General features: G+C 49.1%; 5 protein-coding genes across 5 annotated transcripts; 4 read left to right on the top strand and 1 right to left on the bottom strand.

Moving 5' to 3' along the window:
- Positions 1-832: 832 nt before the first annotated feature.
- On the top strand, positions 833-2,635 carry FTJAE_6776 (3 5 cyclic-nucleotide phosphodiesterase; the record flags this gene model as incomplete). The annotated part of the gene is made up of 2 exons (XM_037353423.1): positions 833-874; positions 1,163-2,635. 2 exons carry the CDS (start codon positions 833-835, stop codon positions 2,633-2,635), a joined length of 1,515 nt encoding a protein of 504 aa, XP_037206132.1.
- Positions 2,636-2,951: 316 nt separating this feature from the next.
- On the bottom strand, positions 2,952-3,815 carry FTJAE_6775 (uncharacterized protein; the record flags this gene model as incomplete). The annotated part of the gene is made up of 1 exon (XM_037353422.1): positions 2,952-3,815. One exon carries the CDS (start codon positions 3,813-3,815, stop codon positions 2,952-2,954), a length of 864 nt encoding a protein of 287 aa, XP_037206131.1.
- Positions 3,816-5,058: 1,243 nt separating this feature from the next.
- Positions 5,059-7,578, top strand: FTJAE_6774 (ribonuclease Z; the record flags this gene model as incomplete). Its single annotated transcript, XM_037353421.1, has 1 exon — positions 5,059-7,578. One exon carries the CDS (start codon positions 5,059-5,061, stop codon positions 7,576-7,578), a length of 2,520 nt encoding a protein of 839 aa, XP_037206130.1.
- A 1,370-nt stretch (positions 7,579-8,948) lies between these two features.
- Positions 8,949-10,059, top strand: FTJAE_6773 (tricarboxylate carrier; the record flags this gene model as incomplete). The annotated part of the gene is made up of 3 exons (XM_037353420.1): positions 8,949-8,968; positions 9,042-9,175; positions 9,236-10,059. 3 exons carry the CDS (start codon positions 8,949-8,951, stop codon positions 10,057-10,059), a joined length of 978 nt encoding a protein of 325 aa, XP_037206129.1.
- A 5,013-nt stretch (positions 10,060-15,072) lies between these two features.
- On the top strand, positions 15,073-17,446 carry FTJAE_6772 (CMGC CLK kinase; the record flags this gene model as incomplete). Its single annotated transcript, XM_037353419.1, has 6 exons — positions 15,073-15,981; positions 16,042-16,123; positions 16,172-16,519; positions 16,572-17,034; positions 17,085-17,172; positions 17,222-17,446. The coding sequence occupies 6 exons, from the start codon at positions 15,073-15,075 to the stop codon at positions 17,444-17,446; spliced, it is 2,115 nt and encodes a 704-aa protein (XP_037206128.1).
- Positions 17,447-17,528: the final 82 nt, after the last annotated feature.

Here is a 17,528-nt window from a genome sequence, read left to right as displayed (position 1 = left end):
TATCGCTCTGCATCGCCCATACCCTGCCAAGCGAGATCAGAGCAAGGATCAACGTGGTCAAGTTCAGTCTATCGACAGGCGATATTCGGCGAGAGCGAAGCTATATCAGCACATCCCACTGCAGTACATACATAGACTGTATCAGCCTTGGTAGCACACGGCATTGAGAGAGGATAACGTTCTACGGCACAACGATAAATCCAATCACGTGTGTCATACCTTTTTTTCCCTTTTATTATTTTTCGGGTTTTCTCCAAAAGCTCGCCTGAGCTGTCGGTATTTGCATCACACATTCCATACATACCAGAGCAGAGCCAGAGCAGGCCAAAGAAGGGTTGCATCCCTTACCTGTCGGAGAATAACAGAGAGCCATCAGTGGTTAATTCTCGAATCAACTACTGCAAGTTAAACAGCTTCAGGTTCGTGGATCAAACTAGAACCATCCAATCCATCTCTTATTCCGGAATTTGTAGTCGGTCCTAACATATTCTACTAGTTAACTACAGCGACTATAGCAGTGACGGAGACGGCGCGCAACAGGAACAGGTCCACCGTTTTTACTTTGCAGCTTGAACCTTTTAGGCGGTACCTTACAGGGCTTTTAGTGGGGCGACCACCTAAACCATCCCATTCTCCAAGCATCTCCATCTCCAGGGCATCTCATCCCGTCTCCCAGGGCCCTCCACCTCCACATCCACATCCACATCCTAGATTCCAGGGCAGGCATCAAATCGGCCGAGTTGATACAACTGTCGTCGCTCAATTGCCTCTCTCTCCCTCTCTCGTTTCTTTTCTTCTCTCTATTTTCATTCTACTCTCCCAAAAGCAAATCATGGGAGCTGAAGTCAAGCCTGCTTTGCAGGTGATTGTATTGGTACGTATCATCAAACGGTTAACAGCCTATCCCGATCCCTCGTTTGTTTACATGTGCACCGTTACATCTCCAAAAACCAACCAACACCCACTGAGGTTCACCCGTGATATAAGAACGGTTTTGGTGCATGACGACCAGAAACGCAACACAACACAACACGTCGGATCATGTCGTGATTCGTGGTGGCGTTTGTTCTGCCGTATCCTCATACTCTATTTCACAATTCGGCTTCTCACCACTCACTCATATGAATAATCCAGCTAAACTCTAGCTAACCTTCTATCACAGGGCTCAGGAGGTGGTCCTCAAGAATCAAACACCACTGCTTTCCTAGTCCGATCTGTTGCCCAAAAATGGCATCGTGGCTCTATCGTCGCTGTCGATGCTGGCGTCCATCTCTCTGCCATCACACGTATCATGGAAGAATCGATACCTTCTCCGCCACCTCCTCCTCCCTTCACACTCACCACAGGCCCCTTCGCAGGTCTTGAGCTACCTTACTCGTCACCTTCTGCTAATGCATCTCACATCACTCGCTCTCTTGTCGACACATATCTCATCACTCACCCTCACCTTGATCACATCTCTGGCTTTGTAGTCAATACTGCTGGCTTCCCAGGCACAAGGCCAAAGAAACTGGCTGCTCTACCAAGCACAATCCAAGCTTTCAAGAATCATATCTTCAATAATGTGATATGGCCAAACCTGAGTGATGAGAACAACGGAGCTGGTTTGGTGACTTATATGCGATTGGTTGAAGGTGGTAGTCCGACACTCGGCGACGGTGAAAGTAGGGGTTACATCGAAGTTGCAGACGGACTCCTTATCAAGGTTTGGGTTGTAAGCCATGGGCATTGCCTCGAGAAGCATAGCCACAGGGGCTCAACATCAAGTGCATCTACTCGCTTCAGCAGTCATGATGCATCCATGCCACAGGGCCCCATCGCGCGCTCAGCATCTTACTACCCAGGATCTATCTCCCTACATCGAGGGTCACTCATGATCCCCCAAAACAGCTTCAGCCCTGTAACCAATGCATCGGAACAGGAGCAAATTTGCGTCTACAACTCAAGCGCCTACTTCATCCAGGACCCCACCACTCACCGCGAAGTCCTAATTTTCGGGGACGTTGAGCCTGATAGTATATCGCTAAGCCCGCGGAATCTGCATATTTGGCAACAAGCTGCCCCAAAGATCGCCGCTGGTAACCTCAAGGCTATCTTCATCGAGTGCAGCTACGACGAGTCGCAGGCCGAGGATCGTCTTTACGGGCACCTGAAGCCCCGTTATGTCATCGAGGAGCTGCGTGCCCTGGCTCATGAGGTCGAAGTCGAACGCAAGTCGCATTATTCCGAACCTAAGAAGCGCAAGCGCATGGGCAGCACGACTGACGAGACTCCACGACGAAATCCTTCTATCGCGAATCTCACCTCTGAAGACCCCGTGTCTCCCAGAACCATCAAGGCTTCGACACCGGATTACGTTCACCCTGGTATTGAAACACCTCCTACACCGCACCTTGCTTCGCCGACCGCTGAGTTGACGCTCAACCCATCTGATTCCTTCACATCTGTGCCCAAGATAAAACGGCCCCTCGAAGGTCTCAAGGTTGTCATCATCCATGTCAAGGATCGACTGGATGATGGACCCAACGTTGGAAACACTATTCTGAAGCAGCTGCACAATTTTGAGAGTGAAACTGAGTCACCCTTGGGATGCGAATTTATCATCTCTCATTCTGGTCAGAGCATCTATCTCTAAGCACTTCATTTACAGGCGTTTGCACTTTTCTGCTTTCTCTGGCATCTAGCCATATATGATTTCTTTTGTTCTATAGCACCTGGCTATAAGCTCTGTGGGCTTGTGCTACCGTTTGGGTTTATGTTTGTTAAACATTTTGCTTATATGAGGCGACGGTTTGGTTTATGAGTATAGCTCAGGCATTGAAAGGTGGGCATGTATCACTCCTGGGGAATTGTATTGCATGATTGTCATTTTGTTATTAAGCCTGGTTTGCGGGCTAGTTTATTCTATATATTTGGTGTTTGGTCATGAATGAATATATACCAAGTCTGACTCAGTTCTTTTGCTTTTGTATCTTTTCAACTCCCTCTTGGCCACCGACGTCCTTATCAAAATCTGTTCTGGGGATCTCAAACGCCTCAGTAACTCTTGCATATGTGATTCCTCCTAATCGGCTGACTGGCTTCAACACACCAGGATCAACCATATTCTTATCCACGTTCAATGCATCCTCTCGAACCCAGAATCGAGTTCCCTCGAAAACAGCCATGCAGCCAGACTTGTTTCCAGGTCGTGCCTTGCTGTCGAACTCCTTGAGCATGTCGAGCTTGCACTCAATGCTGACAATAGCCTCGCCCACTCGAGCACACTTGACGGTCTCACAGTCGTACTTGGGTGTCAGGCCTGAGATATCCCACTCAGATACATCAGCAGGGGCGTTGACGCTTGCTGAGTTTGCGGCTTCGATGAAGTGCTCTGAGATGATGTTGATAACACACTCGCCGGAGTCGGAGACGTTGCGAAGTGTATCCTTCGCATTTTCGAGCCCAGAGGCGAAACCAACAACAAACATGGGCGGATCGTGGCTCATCATGTTGAAGTAACTGAATGGAGCGAGGTTCTTCTTTGTACCATCCGGAGCTTGACTGCTCACGAAAGCGATAGGACGCGGTACAATGGCAGAGATGAGAAGCTTGTAGTTGAACCCCGCAGGGCGACCCTCCTCATGAGGATCTATGGTGACATGTTTCTTATCGCCATCATCCTTGCCCAACTTATTCGCACCCTCACCAAAAGTCCAATCCGCATCAACAGTCTTGGTGTAGCGAAACTGAGACTTGGCATCCAGCTCCGGTCTCGAAGCCTCAACCCCCTTAAAATCCGGGTGAGGATTGCGCTTGATGATTGCGTCTCCCATGATGAATCGAGAGGTTGAAAATAGTCGCGATGAGTGAGTTGTGAGCGGTTTAAAGATGCGATGCATGGAGGAGTTGACTTGGGTTAAAATAAAAGTATGGGGATATTCGGAGGGGCTCGGGGTTAGATGTTGATTCCGGGGTATCTTTTCTATGGCAGTTCATTGGTAATGTTGCTTGCTAAGATCGTTTGTAATGCGTGATAAAGCAAGTGGATTGTCTTTTTTCTCCACTGGTATTGGCTTTGGGTGAGGTCATTGATTGAGTACATTTCGAGTCAGGTATAGAGCCTTGATTCTTGACTATGATTCGAAGAGAGACTACTAGTTTTCGGAAATACGGAATAAGATGTATATGATCTTATAAGTGGTGGTTACTTTGGTAGAAGAAGATCACTTCTGTGATATATGATATACGATGTAAGAGAATCATCATTGCTCGTGGATATTCGCCTACAACTGATGAAGTCAATACTGTAACATCGTTGAAACTGCTCGCAACTTGACCAATTACTACTAACTTTGGACTATGATCAAGATCCATCCTTGTGATCAATCATCATTGGCCATCAAATCCAACACTCCTCCTGCTTGGTGTCCGATGAATGGTACTCTGAGCTGACATCAGAACTCAATATCTATGACTAGATCCCAGCTACAAGTTTAAGAACCAGATAAGAACAAAGTCATACGAACTCCAAATAAGAACATAGACAGAAGCGTATCGTATCAACCATATATATTTAGGGAATCATAATCTATTCATAGTGATAGATTCCCAAGATTACGCTGTTCCAAGTGTAGGGTAGCCATGTTACATAATGCAACCACTATAACCACTTCATGTGACAGCGCGAGCTAGTGTAACGCGGAAAGAGGAGTCATTCGCCGCGTCTGACTCTAAGAAAAAAAGTTGATCGTAGATTTCCAGCCGAAATATTATATCGATTACCTATGACTTAGGCAGATGATGCATTTTTGTATCACGCCGAATTCCCTCTTAACTCTTTAAAACTCTCTCATGCAAACATGGGGCACTCGACGCCTCGCACATTTATTCAATTCTTGTAGCCGTCCATTACCACCAACTTTTTCATCAACTTCACCTGGACTTTATTTCTGCAGACGAGCCTGGAACGGTTCAAAGCCAAAAGTAAAGTCTCGAGCTTTCAGGAAACCCCGCCTGTCCTCAGAACCTATCGTAATATCAACACCAAAAGTGAGCGAGAATTCAGCTGGTGCTCCAATGACGACTACAGTTGAGATCGCTTCGGCGCCCACCGTGGACACTCCCGGGACCTGTCTCTTTGTCCACAGCGATAAACGGGCGTATCTGTTTGGGCGACCCGAAGAAGGGACTCAGCGCGCTTTTCAGAGCAGGAGACTTGGAATGGGAGCAACAGAACAGGTCTTTCTCAGTGGCAGTGTCTCGTGGGAGTTGGTTGGAGGTCTCTTCGGCTATGTTCTCACAGTTGGCGGTGCACTAGAGGCGAGCAGGGAACAGACGGCATTGATCAATGAGGAAAGGAAGAGCAAGGGCCAAAAGTTGACCAAGCAAGCTGCTTTCGAAACCATTCACATCCACGGTGGCGAGAATCTAAACCACACTCTCGCCGCATGCCGTCCGGTCATTTTACGTCAACCGATCTCTGTGCGCACGCATGAGCATAGAGAAAACCCTCGTCTTGAGAAAATCGAGAGCATAGAACCCGACTGGAAAGACGACGTGCTCCGTGTGTGGAAGATTCCCATTCAACGAGATCGTTCCAGCAGCCCAAAGAAGCGCCGCAGGTCGAGCGCCATCGCCATCAGTGAAGACCAAGAGGAGGCACAGTTCAAAGAATGGTCACCACTTTCAGACCCTGAATATGCGACCACTCTTGTTGAGAAAGTCATGTTCAATGGAAGACTCAAAGGAAACGGTATGCTCATCCCTGTCAAGCTGAGCGAGGTCAATCCCAAAGATACTACTATCTTTATACGGGAGGAAGGCAAAGCAAAGCTTTACAAGGGTCCTAGACCAGGCGATGGGTCAGAATTGACAGAGCCGGATCAAATTGTTTGGGTATTCCCCGAGAAGGAGGCTCAAATTGATCGCAGCGGGGATATCCTCAACGTGACACATCGACCACTGCCCCCAACAATCTACAGCCAAAGCTCTATGTGCTATATCGTCAAATGCGTCGACCGCCGCGGAAAATTCAACCCTCAGAAGGCCAAGGAGCTTGGAGTACAGGTCACTGACTTCAAGCAGCTGACTGCGGGCAATACTGTAGTGACAAAAGATGGCGTCACTGTAACCCCTGAGCAGGTCCTTGGCGAGACTCAGCCCGGCCAAGGATTTATTCTCGCCGACATCGAATCTCGCGACCTCATTGACTCCTTTATGGAGCGGCCTGAATGGTCTAACTCCGAATTGATGTCTCATGTGGCTATTGTGTACTGGATTCTCGGTCCTGGAATGGCAGACGATGCTAGAATCCAGAAGTTTGTGGATGAGCACCCCACGATGAAGCACTTCTTCTGCGCCCAAGACACTTGCCCCAATATGATCTCTCTGGCTGGGCCTGGGCAGTTACAGACCAAGCTACGGAGGGTCGACCCTGAGAGATTTACTCTCCTCAAATATGATAACGATATCAAGGGAGCCATGCCGAATGGACCACAAGTTGAGTCTGGCCGGACAGGAACCAAAATTGCGCTCATGCCCCGACTCAAATTCGGCGAGGGTGAGATTGCCCCGTTTCCTGATCTCATGGAGGCAGCTCAGTCTGTCAGTGATGAGATTCTCGAACTAGCACGGAAGGCTCGTGAAGAGACATCTGATCCCGAGTTTTTGCAAAAATTGGAAGAGGATGAACAAGATATTCCCAGCCGCGATGCTGAAATCATCCCCCTTGGAACTGGCTCTTCCATCCCAGGCAAATATCGCAATGTTTCGTCAACACTGATTCGGGTACCTGGTATTGGAAACTATCTTCTCGATGTTGGTGAGGGCACTTTGGGTCAAATCCGACGTCTCTTTGGAGAGGAGGAAACTGGAAATATCCTCCGAGATCTCAGGTGCATTGTCATCAGCCATCTTCACGCTGATCATCACCTTGGTACTCCCAATATGATCAAAGCCTGGTACGAGCACACCATCGAAGACACCAATGCCAAGCTAGCTATATCTTGTATATCAAGGTACAAGGCGCTCTTGGAAGAGGTTTCTCAGGTCGAGGATATTGGGTTTCACAGACTCCATTTCCCCCATTGCAGCAGCACCAAACCTGATAAGTACAACACCGGCCCCTTCGTGATCGAGAACGCCGACTTTGGGCTCCGTGCTATCAAGCGCATTCCAGTTCCTCACTGCTGGCTCTCCTACGGAACAGAACTCGAGCTCACATCCGGTCTCCGCATCGCATACTCAGGTGACTGCCGTCCCTCAAACGAGTTCGCTCGGGAGTGCGAAGGCGCCCATCTACTTATCCACGAGTGCACGTTCGACGATGACATGCTGGCTCACGCTAAGAAGAAGGGCCACTCTACGATGGGCGAGGCACTAGAGATTGCACGCAAGATGAAGGCTCGAAGAACGCTGCTCACGCATTTCTCGCAACGCTATGTCAAGGCTGAGTCGTTGAAGAGAGACGAGAGAGGTCAGGCTGGCGAGGCTCTCATGGCTCTTGATCTCATGAGTGTTAAGCTGGGCGATTTCAAGAAGGCGGCTGCTTTCCAGCCTGCGATTGCTATGCTCATGGCGGATGCAGGTGACAAATAAGGTCATGGTATGAATAGACTTGTATGATAGTAAAAGTATAGAGTTGCAACGCTATATATGACCTGTTGATGATGACTGTTTATTGTTCGAAGTGACTTGGACTGTTCATGTCTATAGACCCTTAGGAATAGAATAGATGTGAGTTTCTCCTGTAGGTACATGTCTCGAACTACTCACAGCCGTTAACGCAAAGTTGTAAGATACAATAGCAACTTTCTAAATTAGAAGCTCACTAGATATATCTTAATAACCAATACTAATTATAAGTTCTATCCATGTCGAGGCATGTCCTCTAGGGTGGCCGCATATGCGACTGCACACACGGGATTCAGCATCACCGCAACTCCACCCTCGAAACAGGCTTTCAGCGAACAAGCAACTCAAATTCTTACCCATCAACAACATATCCAAGACATTCCTACCATTCAGACATCAACAGCAATGATCTTACAGGTCAACGTGCCAATCTTGGAACAGAATAGCGGCGATGCTCCTCATGGGATATAAAAGGTTCCGGCCGCGTGGCCTAATGGCTAAGGCGCTAGATTTCGGTCTCCAGCTTCCGAACTCTCTAGAGATTCCAGGTTCGAATCCTGGCGTGGTCGATTACTTGCTGGAATATGTCTTTTGCCGACTGGTCACTCGTCGGCATTGTGCTTTTTGCAGATCCGGTACTCAGAGTTGGAGACTCGGGATATCGACCCGCCAATCGCGGCTTGTTGATTTACTGCTTAGGATTTTGGTATCTCTTGGGTGACTGATATCATTGCTCGGATAAGGGACCGGCCCGATATAGATGGACCCTGAATACTTCTTTTGGGCTTCAAGTTGTGTCTATCATATAGCGATCTCTCCCAGAAATTCTGTATTAATTCTAGAGAGATATTCAGAGACATTCATCTCTAACTCGGGACTCGTCCCGATTCTGCTTATGCGTAACCCCACGATTTATAGCCCTGGCCGGGGCTCTATGTACGTAAATTAAGCCATGTGCGGGCTCCGAAAGCGGGACTCACCTGCGGCTACGGTAGCTTATCGTCGCGTTTATTCAGAGCAATCCCCCTCCACCGGATTTTTTTGTCCCACGAAGTGGTCATTCGGGCATTTCTAGTCCACAAGAACCCCTCTAGCGGTCAATTAACTGTTTACCTTGGCCTCGCCTTGCTTTACTTCAGGTCAGGTAAAGCCTTGTTTGTTTTTCCCTCCCGCCGCCCTCTTGCTCGCGAGCGAATACCTTCGTTATCTCGAATCCGACAAAGACTCCATCCCGTATCTACACACAGAACATGTCGGCCTCGCTACCAGGCGCGCGGGAGCTTCCCGCTTCCCAGTATGACCTTGAAACATATATGGGACGGGTGCGCCATACAATGGGCATTACAGATCCTACGTAAGTCCAATTGCTGAAACTCTGAACCTCCACCTCAAGTATCATGAGCTGACCGTGCTGGCGCATTCTCTAGAACCCTGTTCGCGGGCAAGACCGGACTCGAGGCGGCCAAGAAGCTGGTGACGGATTACAAGACGGGAAAGATCGAGCACATGTCACCATCTTTGTGGCATGCGAAGAAGGTTGTTGACTCTACGCTGCACCCTGGTATATATGGCCCTGGCAGAGTGCAATCGTGACACCAGCTGACGAGACACTGTGCATCAGACACCGGCGAGCCCGTCTTCTTTCCCTTTCGAATGTCCTGCTATGTCCTGACCAACCTCGTCGTGACCGCTGGTATGCTTCAACCTGGCATGGGTACAGTCGGCATTGTTGGATGGCAAGTCTTCAACCAGTCCCTCAATGTCGCATTCAACACTGCCAATGGCAACAAGTCCTCCCCCATGTCGACCGAAGTCATGATCAAGTCATACCTCTCTGCTGTGGGAGCTTCTTGCTCTGTCGCTCTTGGTCTTAACGCAATTGTGCCTCGACTCAAGGTCACACCCTCCACCCGCCAAATCCTCGGTCGACTGATTCCCTTCGCTGCCGTTGCTACAGCTGCCGGCCTCAACACCTATCTCATGCGCCGGGACGAGATCGTCAAGGGCATCGATGTTCGACCTGTGCTTTCAGATGATGACAAGCAGAAGCTCATCGCCGAAGGCAAGTCGGAGCGGGATGTACCCTCGCTAGGCAAGTCTCAGTCTGCTGCCAAGCTCGCTGTGTATCAAACCGCAGCCAGTCGAGTCTTCACAGCGTCTCCTATCATGGTTCTTCCTCCTATGGTCTTGTACCATATCGAGAGCAGGCAAGCTTGGTACAAGAACCTCATGCAAAAGGAGTGGGTGCGTTCACGACCAGCACTCGTCAAGGGTATTCCCCTGGGCATCAACCTGAGCTTGATCGCCCTCACCTCCTTCGCCGTCCTTCCTTTCGCTCTGGCTGTCTTCCCACAGCAACAAGAAGTGAGCGCTGAGTCACTCGAGCCTGAGTTCCATGGTAAGGGAGGTAAGAATGGCAAGGTTGTTTTCAACCGTGGCCTGTAAACAGCCTCTGTTGTATAGAGCAGAAACCCCCTTAGCATGATGGTCGTGGGAACGATGGCACATGTTGCTCAATCTCTCGTGACACCATGCTGTCTGAACAACAGCCAAGAGGCTTCCTTGAGAGCTTGTTGAGAAAGCAAGTTGTCGCTGGTCAACAAACCAGAATTGCCTCAAAGTTGCACGGAAGAATAAAAAGGTTAAAAAGCTTATCTCTTGGTTGTTTTGAAAATACAAGAGACAACGAGAACCGTACAGGCGGCGTTTATAGTGTAGATACAGATTCTTTGCTACTTTGAGAGCGTGCCAGGTCTGAAATGTTATGCAGAAAACACAGGTAAAGGAGCTTTTCAGAGCCAGAAGTTGCTCGACTTAGCCACTAGAGCTAGACTTGACTGTATCATTAGATATTAGATGAATGGACTCATACAACACCCATTATAGAGAGTGCAATATGTTGTGAATCATACACTTCTTGACCTAGATCTTACGACCTATGTTGACTGACCCTTTTGATGAACATAGACAGCTGTTGAAGTCTAGGGTTGGCCATAAGGGTGCAGTCGGCAGCCTAGGGTTGCTCTTTTTACCTATCATATTCGAATAAGACATACTGATTCCGTTAAAACACAGCCAATAAAGTATTGGTGTAAAGTTCACCAAACCAATATCATCAATGCCGGAGAAGAGCCTTGGAAGTCTAGTGATTGCACATTTCGGTCAGACAGTCAAACTATCGCCACCGGGATCGACAAGGCTAGCCCAGGCTAGATGCTGAGCCGACGCGTCGCGCCTGTTGAAGGAATGTAACCAAGCAAATGGCAAGACTGCATATCCTGTGATAACCAAAAGAGAGAGGGGTAAATTCTCTTTGTTTTCATGTTGGCAAGAACAAAACACTTCATGTGTGAGATATATCTCCACAGGAATATTCGTGAACTGTCTAGATAAGGACTATTCAAAGTGACATGGCCATGGAAGTTGGTGACGATTCTTGGTGGGGCGTATTGGTTGGTGGGTTGGCAATAACGGAGTGGCAGTGGCCTTGGATGGGGCAGAAGTGACCACTGCTGAGACTGTTAACACAAGGCGAAGCAGGAAACGCCGAGTCGAAAGCTCGTCCCGTTCGTTGTCTTCTGGGTTTGATGAAACGGGGGTGCTTAATAATAATTTGATGAGGAGGATTTGGTCAAGTACCGTAGCGTCTCGGTTCGGTAAGGACCACCTATGAATAGCAACGGAATGATGGCCGTGATGAGACTGAGGATGCGAAGTTTGATGTCCTCATAATAGACCTATCGCCGTCAGTAAGGAAATGAGACCCAGCCAACAGGAAACCGTACATTGAGAACCCCAATCACGTTCGTGGCGCACAGTGGGGTGCCTTTGGGCTGAGAGTAGCAAGGAACGCCCTCCGCCAGAGTTGTCACAGTTGATTCGAGACATACATAGTAGATGCACACTGTCGGCTCATAGAGATAACGCAGTAACGAGAGAGAAGATACCTGAGATGCCGTTCACTACCACAGTACAGAGAATCATTTGCAACCTACCAAGGGCAACAAAGCCCTTGGAAAGAATCGATTTGGGGTTGTTGGCCTCCATATGCTCGAATCTGTAATTGGAGGGTCCAAGTCAAACATTCTGGAGCCGGGGAATAGTGACTGGCGGATAGGAGGGATCCATCGCCGAGGCGGGAGACGGGCTAGACGGGCATGTGCCGCAAGAGTGGACGAGTGTGTGCACCTGTGTGAAATGGTACGAATAAGTTCTCGAACACATTGTTCAGTAACCAAGTCCAGCCAAGGTTGTGAGTATGCTCGTGCTTCCTCCGAACAAGACTCGGGAAGCGACATGATCAATTTTAACGCTATTGTTTGTTGTATCAGCTCCTTTCAGGCTCCTCTCGATATGCGGCTGGCTGCGACGAATGATGTCGGAGGCCGTGAGCTGACTGAACCTCTCATCAGCCCAAGACATTGGGTCAGCAAAAGTCCGGACGGTGTCCACTGTCCACTGATCACTGGTGGTCATGCTGCAGCGAGGCTCTGGAATTGTAACGGCTGCATGCCCGGAACGATTCGAGACAGAATTGGTGGCATCCATCCCCTCTCTGCAAGTGTGGGGTGCCTTGTCCGGGGTCTTCAAGGGCTGAGACGACGGACAATTGTACTTTCAGAGCCATAGCAGGCATACAGCCAAGCTGAAGGTGAAATAGGGGGGCTATAGTGACACAGAGCACTGCTTGTCATGTAATGGCTATAACAATCCCACAACCTTGGCCTCAGACATTCTTTCCGACATCAACAAGTGTCAGCAAAGAGCGAGCACTTCAACATGCACCAGAAAAGGCACGGGGTTGCTGGAGGGTCTTGGGTTGGCTAAAAAGGCCCACCGCCAGCGTCACCCTGCCCTGGGGCGAAATGCGTACCAGATCTGATGCTCTTTAAGGTGCGCAGAGAGAGAGTGTGAAAGTACCTAGGTAGGTAGAGTGCTAGACTCTTCGAGGCGATTAAAGTTGAACTCTCTTTCAAGCGGTAAAGAGGTACCAACGGGCAAACCGAACCGTATTTGCAATTGTCCCTGACTTGCCTGTAAAGGGGTTCTTTTCTCGGTCATCAAGCAGTCAAATTCCAAATCCTACACGAAGGAGTTGTACATATGAACAGACACAGGTGTGATTGTTCATGGTCACCTTTAGGTTAAGTGATAGGTACTGTATGGATACTGTTTGGTGTGCATGCTCCGTAGGGTGTGAGTGTGGGTTCTGTGTGTGTTTCTGTGCAGTAGGGTCGCGTTTATGGCTGCCCTGTGAATGGACCTCTCATGACGTATATCCGATATGTTGTTAACTGCTGGTTCCCATCAAATCGTCGAGATAAGCAGAAGAAATTGTTGATTTGAAGACCGTGGGTGGATGAACATAAGTCGAGTTTTGTTTCCAGGCAAACTCTGTACAAGCTCAAACGAATGATGATGATGAAAAGTCCCAGTGTTGCCCGGTCCAGGCACAACCAATTTTTCTTCTTTCGGAACACAGTCTGAGTGTCAGGAGGGAGCGTTGTGTACTTCCATCATGAAACCTTGGAGGTACCGAGGCGTTTAGACGCAGGCCAGAGCCATGCGTGCGATACGATAGTAGTACTTTGTGGGCCACACATTTGTTGTACCTAACGCATCTGTCACAGAACGGGCTCTCTTTCCAGCCTCTCAGGTCATCCTCACCTGCCATCATGGATGACACGAAAAGCCAATGATAAGGCACGTCAAGCAATGATGAGGATCTACCTGAAATACTAAAGCGATCAAGGGATCAAACTGGTTTGTTCGTAATGTTTATTAAAGTACCGAGATCTGAACGTCTCATATCGTCATCTGGACTGATTTTAGTGGCATCCAATGTTTCTGTTCACACGATGGTCCCTGCTCTTCCTCACATATGTTTGAAGGTTTATTCCAGATTGCCTAATAAGCAAGACAGCCGAGGATAATCTAGCGACATTGCAAAGAATCTCATCTCAGGTGATATAGAGAGTACTCTGTGCTTTTATTTCTTTTCAGGGACGGGATACCCCTTCGAGGTCAAGATTAGATATCACTCGTTATTCTCCCACAGCTGAAGTTATCATTCCGCAGCCTCAACCTCGGGAGCAAGCAAGCCTCAGACCTTGGCAGAGAATGGCGTTATAAAGTTTTAAAAATATCATTCTAAAATCTTCACACTTTACCTAAGTCTTTTTCTCTTTTATGATCAATACCCTAACTTGTGGCCTTTCGGTTACTTGCCTCGAGAATTTGAGCCAAAGTGATGAATCAAGTATCCGCGCTTTATTGTCACTCACTGACAGGCACAAGCGTTTAGCACTTTGCCTCACTTGGCCGGGCATCTTCCCCAAAACAACCCTTTCCACTCAAGCCCTGTAAGTGATGGACCCTGGTTTTCCGACTGAGGTGCCCTGGGCCTGGAGAGCCGAATCGCGACGCCGCCACAGTACGATAAAAGTACCTCTGTACTCTGTATTTCCTGCCCAGTTCCACTGGAATTCCGCCTCTTCTTCTTCTTGACCCCAAAGTCGTAACCCGAGAGGAGAAGAGGAGAGGAGACATAGCATCCATGAGTGACAAATCCCACCCACTCCTTGATGGGGACTGAGCCCAGTCCAGGTGTTGAGGATGACGCCAAAAATACATGCTCCCACTAGACGTCACCGCCTGTAGGAAATGTACTCACCAGCAAATCTCTATCTGACCAACGTCACCCAAAATGGATCCCCTCAAATCTGCCCCGGCCACCCGTAACTTTGGCCAACGCTTTTTCCAAGACAAATGGGATGCCCGTGACGCCTTCAACCGGGCTTGGATGGACTCTTCAAGTCACTCCACTGTCTGCTTGCCTGCCTTTTGGCTATGACCCTCGCCTCGCCCATTTCATCCCCACACATTAGTCTCAGTTCTTGAGAGAAAAGCAAGAATATTCTAAACCCAACGAGACGTGACCTGCGATAAGCTGAATCTAAGTGGACTGCCCGGGCTCCTCAACTGCTACAGTGCCCCTTCGTAACCTTGACCCCTAAACTCACACGCTGAGGCCACTGTACCTTGGTCACTGGCCTTCGCTGGACGAGCGCTTTTTTCCCACCCTTCGCCCTTGGTCTCTCTATCCCGTCTGGGCACACCTAAACGTACCTATCCTATCCTGTCCTATCCAATCCTCCACCCTCACCACCAAAACGATTCACCAAACTAGGAGGTACACCCCCCGGGTCCTTCCCCAGTCCCGTTCCATCTCGCCTTTCTTCGCTCATCGGTTGTGTCCTTGTCCTTCTCCTCTTCACTCACGATTCCTACATCGTACATACATGAACCTCGAGAAGGCCTACACATACGAATCGACGCGACGATTTGATCGGTCGGCTGTACCGTTCGATACAGCGAAACTGCACCTCTCTCGTTTTTGTTTTTCGTGATCGCTACTGCCTTCTCTAAAGCCCTTGGGTGGCTTTGGCTTTCCCCATCATGTCAACACCAACTACAGCGACGGCTACGCTTCCACACTACAATCCTCACCATTACCAGCCCTCCTATGCCCATTCGCACACGCATCATCAGACCTATCAGCCGAACCCCAGCGCCAATTTTCGTTCTACTGTCTCGAACCAGAATATCCTACCTCCTCCCGTCTCTTCGGCTGTGTCGCCGTCCCACACTGCCATTCTGCCGCCCCCGTACCAGCTGTCGCCTTTGGGATACTCTTCATCGGGTTCGAATGGAATAAGTTTGACCAACTCTAATTCTCGCTCTGCACACCACGTTCAGGAACCCAGCCCGCGACACGACGCGGCATACTCTACAGGAAGTATGACGGAGCGTGCCCCTGCCACTCGCGCTGAGCAGCCTTCGAGAAAGCGTAGACGCTCCAGAGAGCCCGACTGGGGCACCTTCTACAAGAATGGCCTGCCGAAGGAAATCATTGTCATTGACGACACACCCGAGCCTGAAGCAAACACTAGCCGGAAAATCACGAATGGTACTGCTGCTGCGCCCAGCGATAACACGAGCAGTCAGGTGGCTAAGAAGAGGAGACGAGAAGACGAGTCCGGCACTGTCCAGGCCTCGGGTTATCACATCAAATACCTCGAATCACAACACAGCACTCCTTTACAGGTGTCAACACCAGTGGGCTCGTCCAATTCCAGTAGTGACCGCACCAATTCCGCACTTAACACCACCGCCCCGACATCACTCTCATCCAACGGCCAGTATGAGGAGGGACTGGCTCCCCTTAAGCGAAAACGCACCCGTCAACAGGTGGCTAACGAAGCCAAACGCCGCGATGTAGATGGCCTCGGGGACTTCTTCACATACAAGCCTCCGCCCTTTCCTCCCAAGAAGGCCTCTGAGGTTAACGTACAAGTTATCCATGACGTGAGTTTTGACTCCACATCACTTAGTAGATTGAGAATGAGATTATTAACAAACTGGTAGCGACATTACAACAAAAACGTCAAGGTTGATGATGACGATGGTCATTACATTGTCGTCCCCGATGCTGAACTCACAGAAAAGTGTAGGTCTACCATATTCTCTTTTGAGACTTATCTAACCCAGTCCACAGACCAGATTGTCCGCCTACTGGGCCAGGGAACCTTCGGCAAGGTCGTTGAAGCTCACGATCGAAAACGTAACAAGGCCGTGGCGGTCAAGATCATTCGATCAGTTCAGAAATACAGAGATGCTTCGCGGATAGAACTTCGTGTTCTCGAAACCCTCAAACGAAACGATGCAGAGAACCGTAACCGATGCATCCATCTACGAGACTGTTTCGATTATCGCGGTCACATTTGTATCGTCATGGACTTGCTCGATCAGAGTGTTTTCGATTTTCTTAAGGGCAATGGATTCGTTCCCTTTCCCAACAGCCAGATTCAGAGTTTTGCCCGACAACTCTTCACTAGTGTTGCTTGTAAGTTGGACTAATGAACAACCTTGCTTGGTAGTATATTAATTTGACTTAGTTCTGCACGACCTCAACTTGATCCATACCGACCTCAAGCCTGAGAATATCTTGCTGTGTAATCACGCCTATCAGACCTTTACATATAACCGCAAGATTCCTTCGTCTTCTTCAACTATCAGCCGCCAAGCTACACAGCGGCGTGTTCTACTGGACACAGAGATTCGGCTCATCGACTTTGGCTCTGCCACATTCCAAGACGAGTACCACTCCTCGGTTGTTTCAACACGCCACTACCGTGCCCCAGAAATCATCCTTGGACTTGGGTGGTCGTTCCCTTGCGACATTTGGAGCATAGGATGCATCCTTGTCGAGTTCTTTACGGGTGATGCTCTCTTCCAGACTCACGATAACTTGGAACACCTGGCCATGATGGAGGCTGTCGTCGGATCCAGAATCGATAGTCATCTTGTCCAGGCTGTCAACAAGATGTCTACAAGAAGTGGTGGTAATGCCGCCTCAAAGTCAGTCTCCCCTTGAAATGTTCCCTGGTTTACATGCTGACACCTTTCAGATATTTCAAGAGACTCAAGCTTGATTATCCTACGCCAGATACAACCCGCGGCTCCCGTCGCTTTGTGAAGGCGATGAAGCACCTCGATGTAAGAACCTTTTGCATGGCTTGACATTGCTCGTGCTAACAGATAGTAGCAAATCATTCCCGGAAACAACACTTTCCTCAAGAACTTTGTCGATCTGCTAAAGAAAATATTCGTTTACGACCCTGCCCATCGTATTACTGCAAAGCAAGCCTTGCAGCATCCTTGGCTCAAGGAGATGGCCCAACCTGACGACGGCACCGAGGCGGCTAAGATCCGCATGGAGCGGATACGCATGGAACAACAGGCTCAGAGACATGGATATGTCCGAAGTTGATGACCAAAGTCTGATACCCCTCACTAACGACATATGAGCATGATCACGGAGTTCTGGTTTTCCAAGGCGTTGCATTGAAGGA

This window comes from Fusarium tjaetaba (genome assembly GCF_013396195.1).
Source record: "Fusarium tjaetaba strain NRRL 66243 chromosome Unknown NRRL66243_c0000133, whole genome shotgun sequence".
NCBI classification, from domain to species: domain Eukaryota; kingdom Fungi; phylum Ascomycota; class Sordariomycetes; order Hypocreales; family Nectriaceae; genus Fusarium; species Fusarium tjaetaba.
Note: the sequence above shows the minus strand (reverse complement) of the source record. Positions and strands in the feature narration are given on the sequence as shown.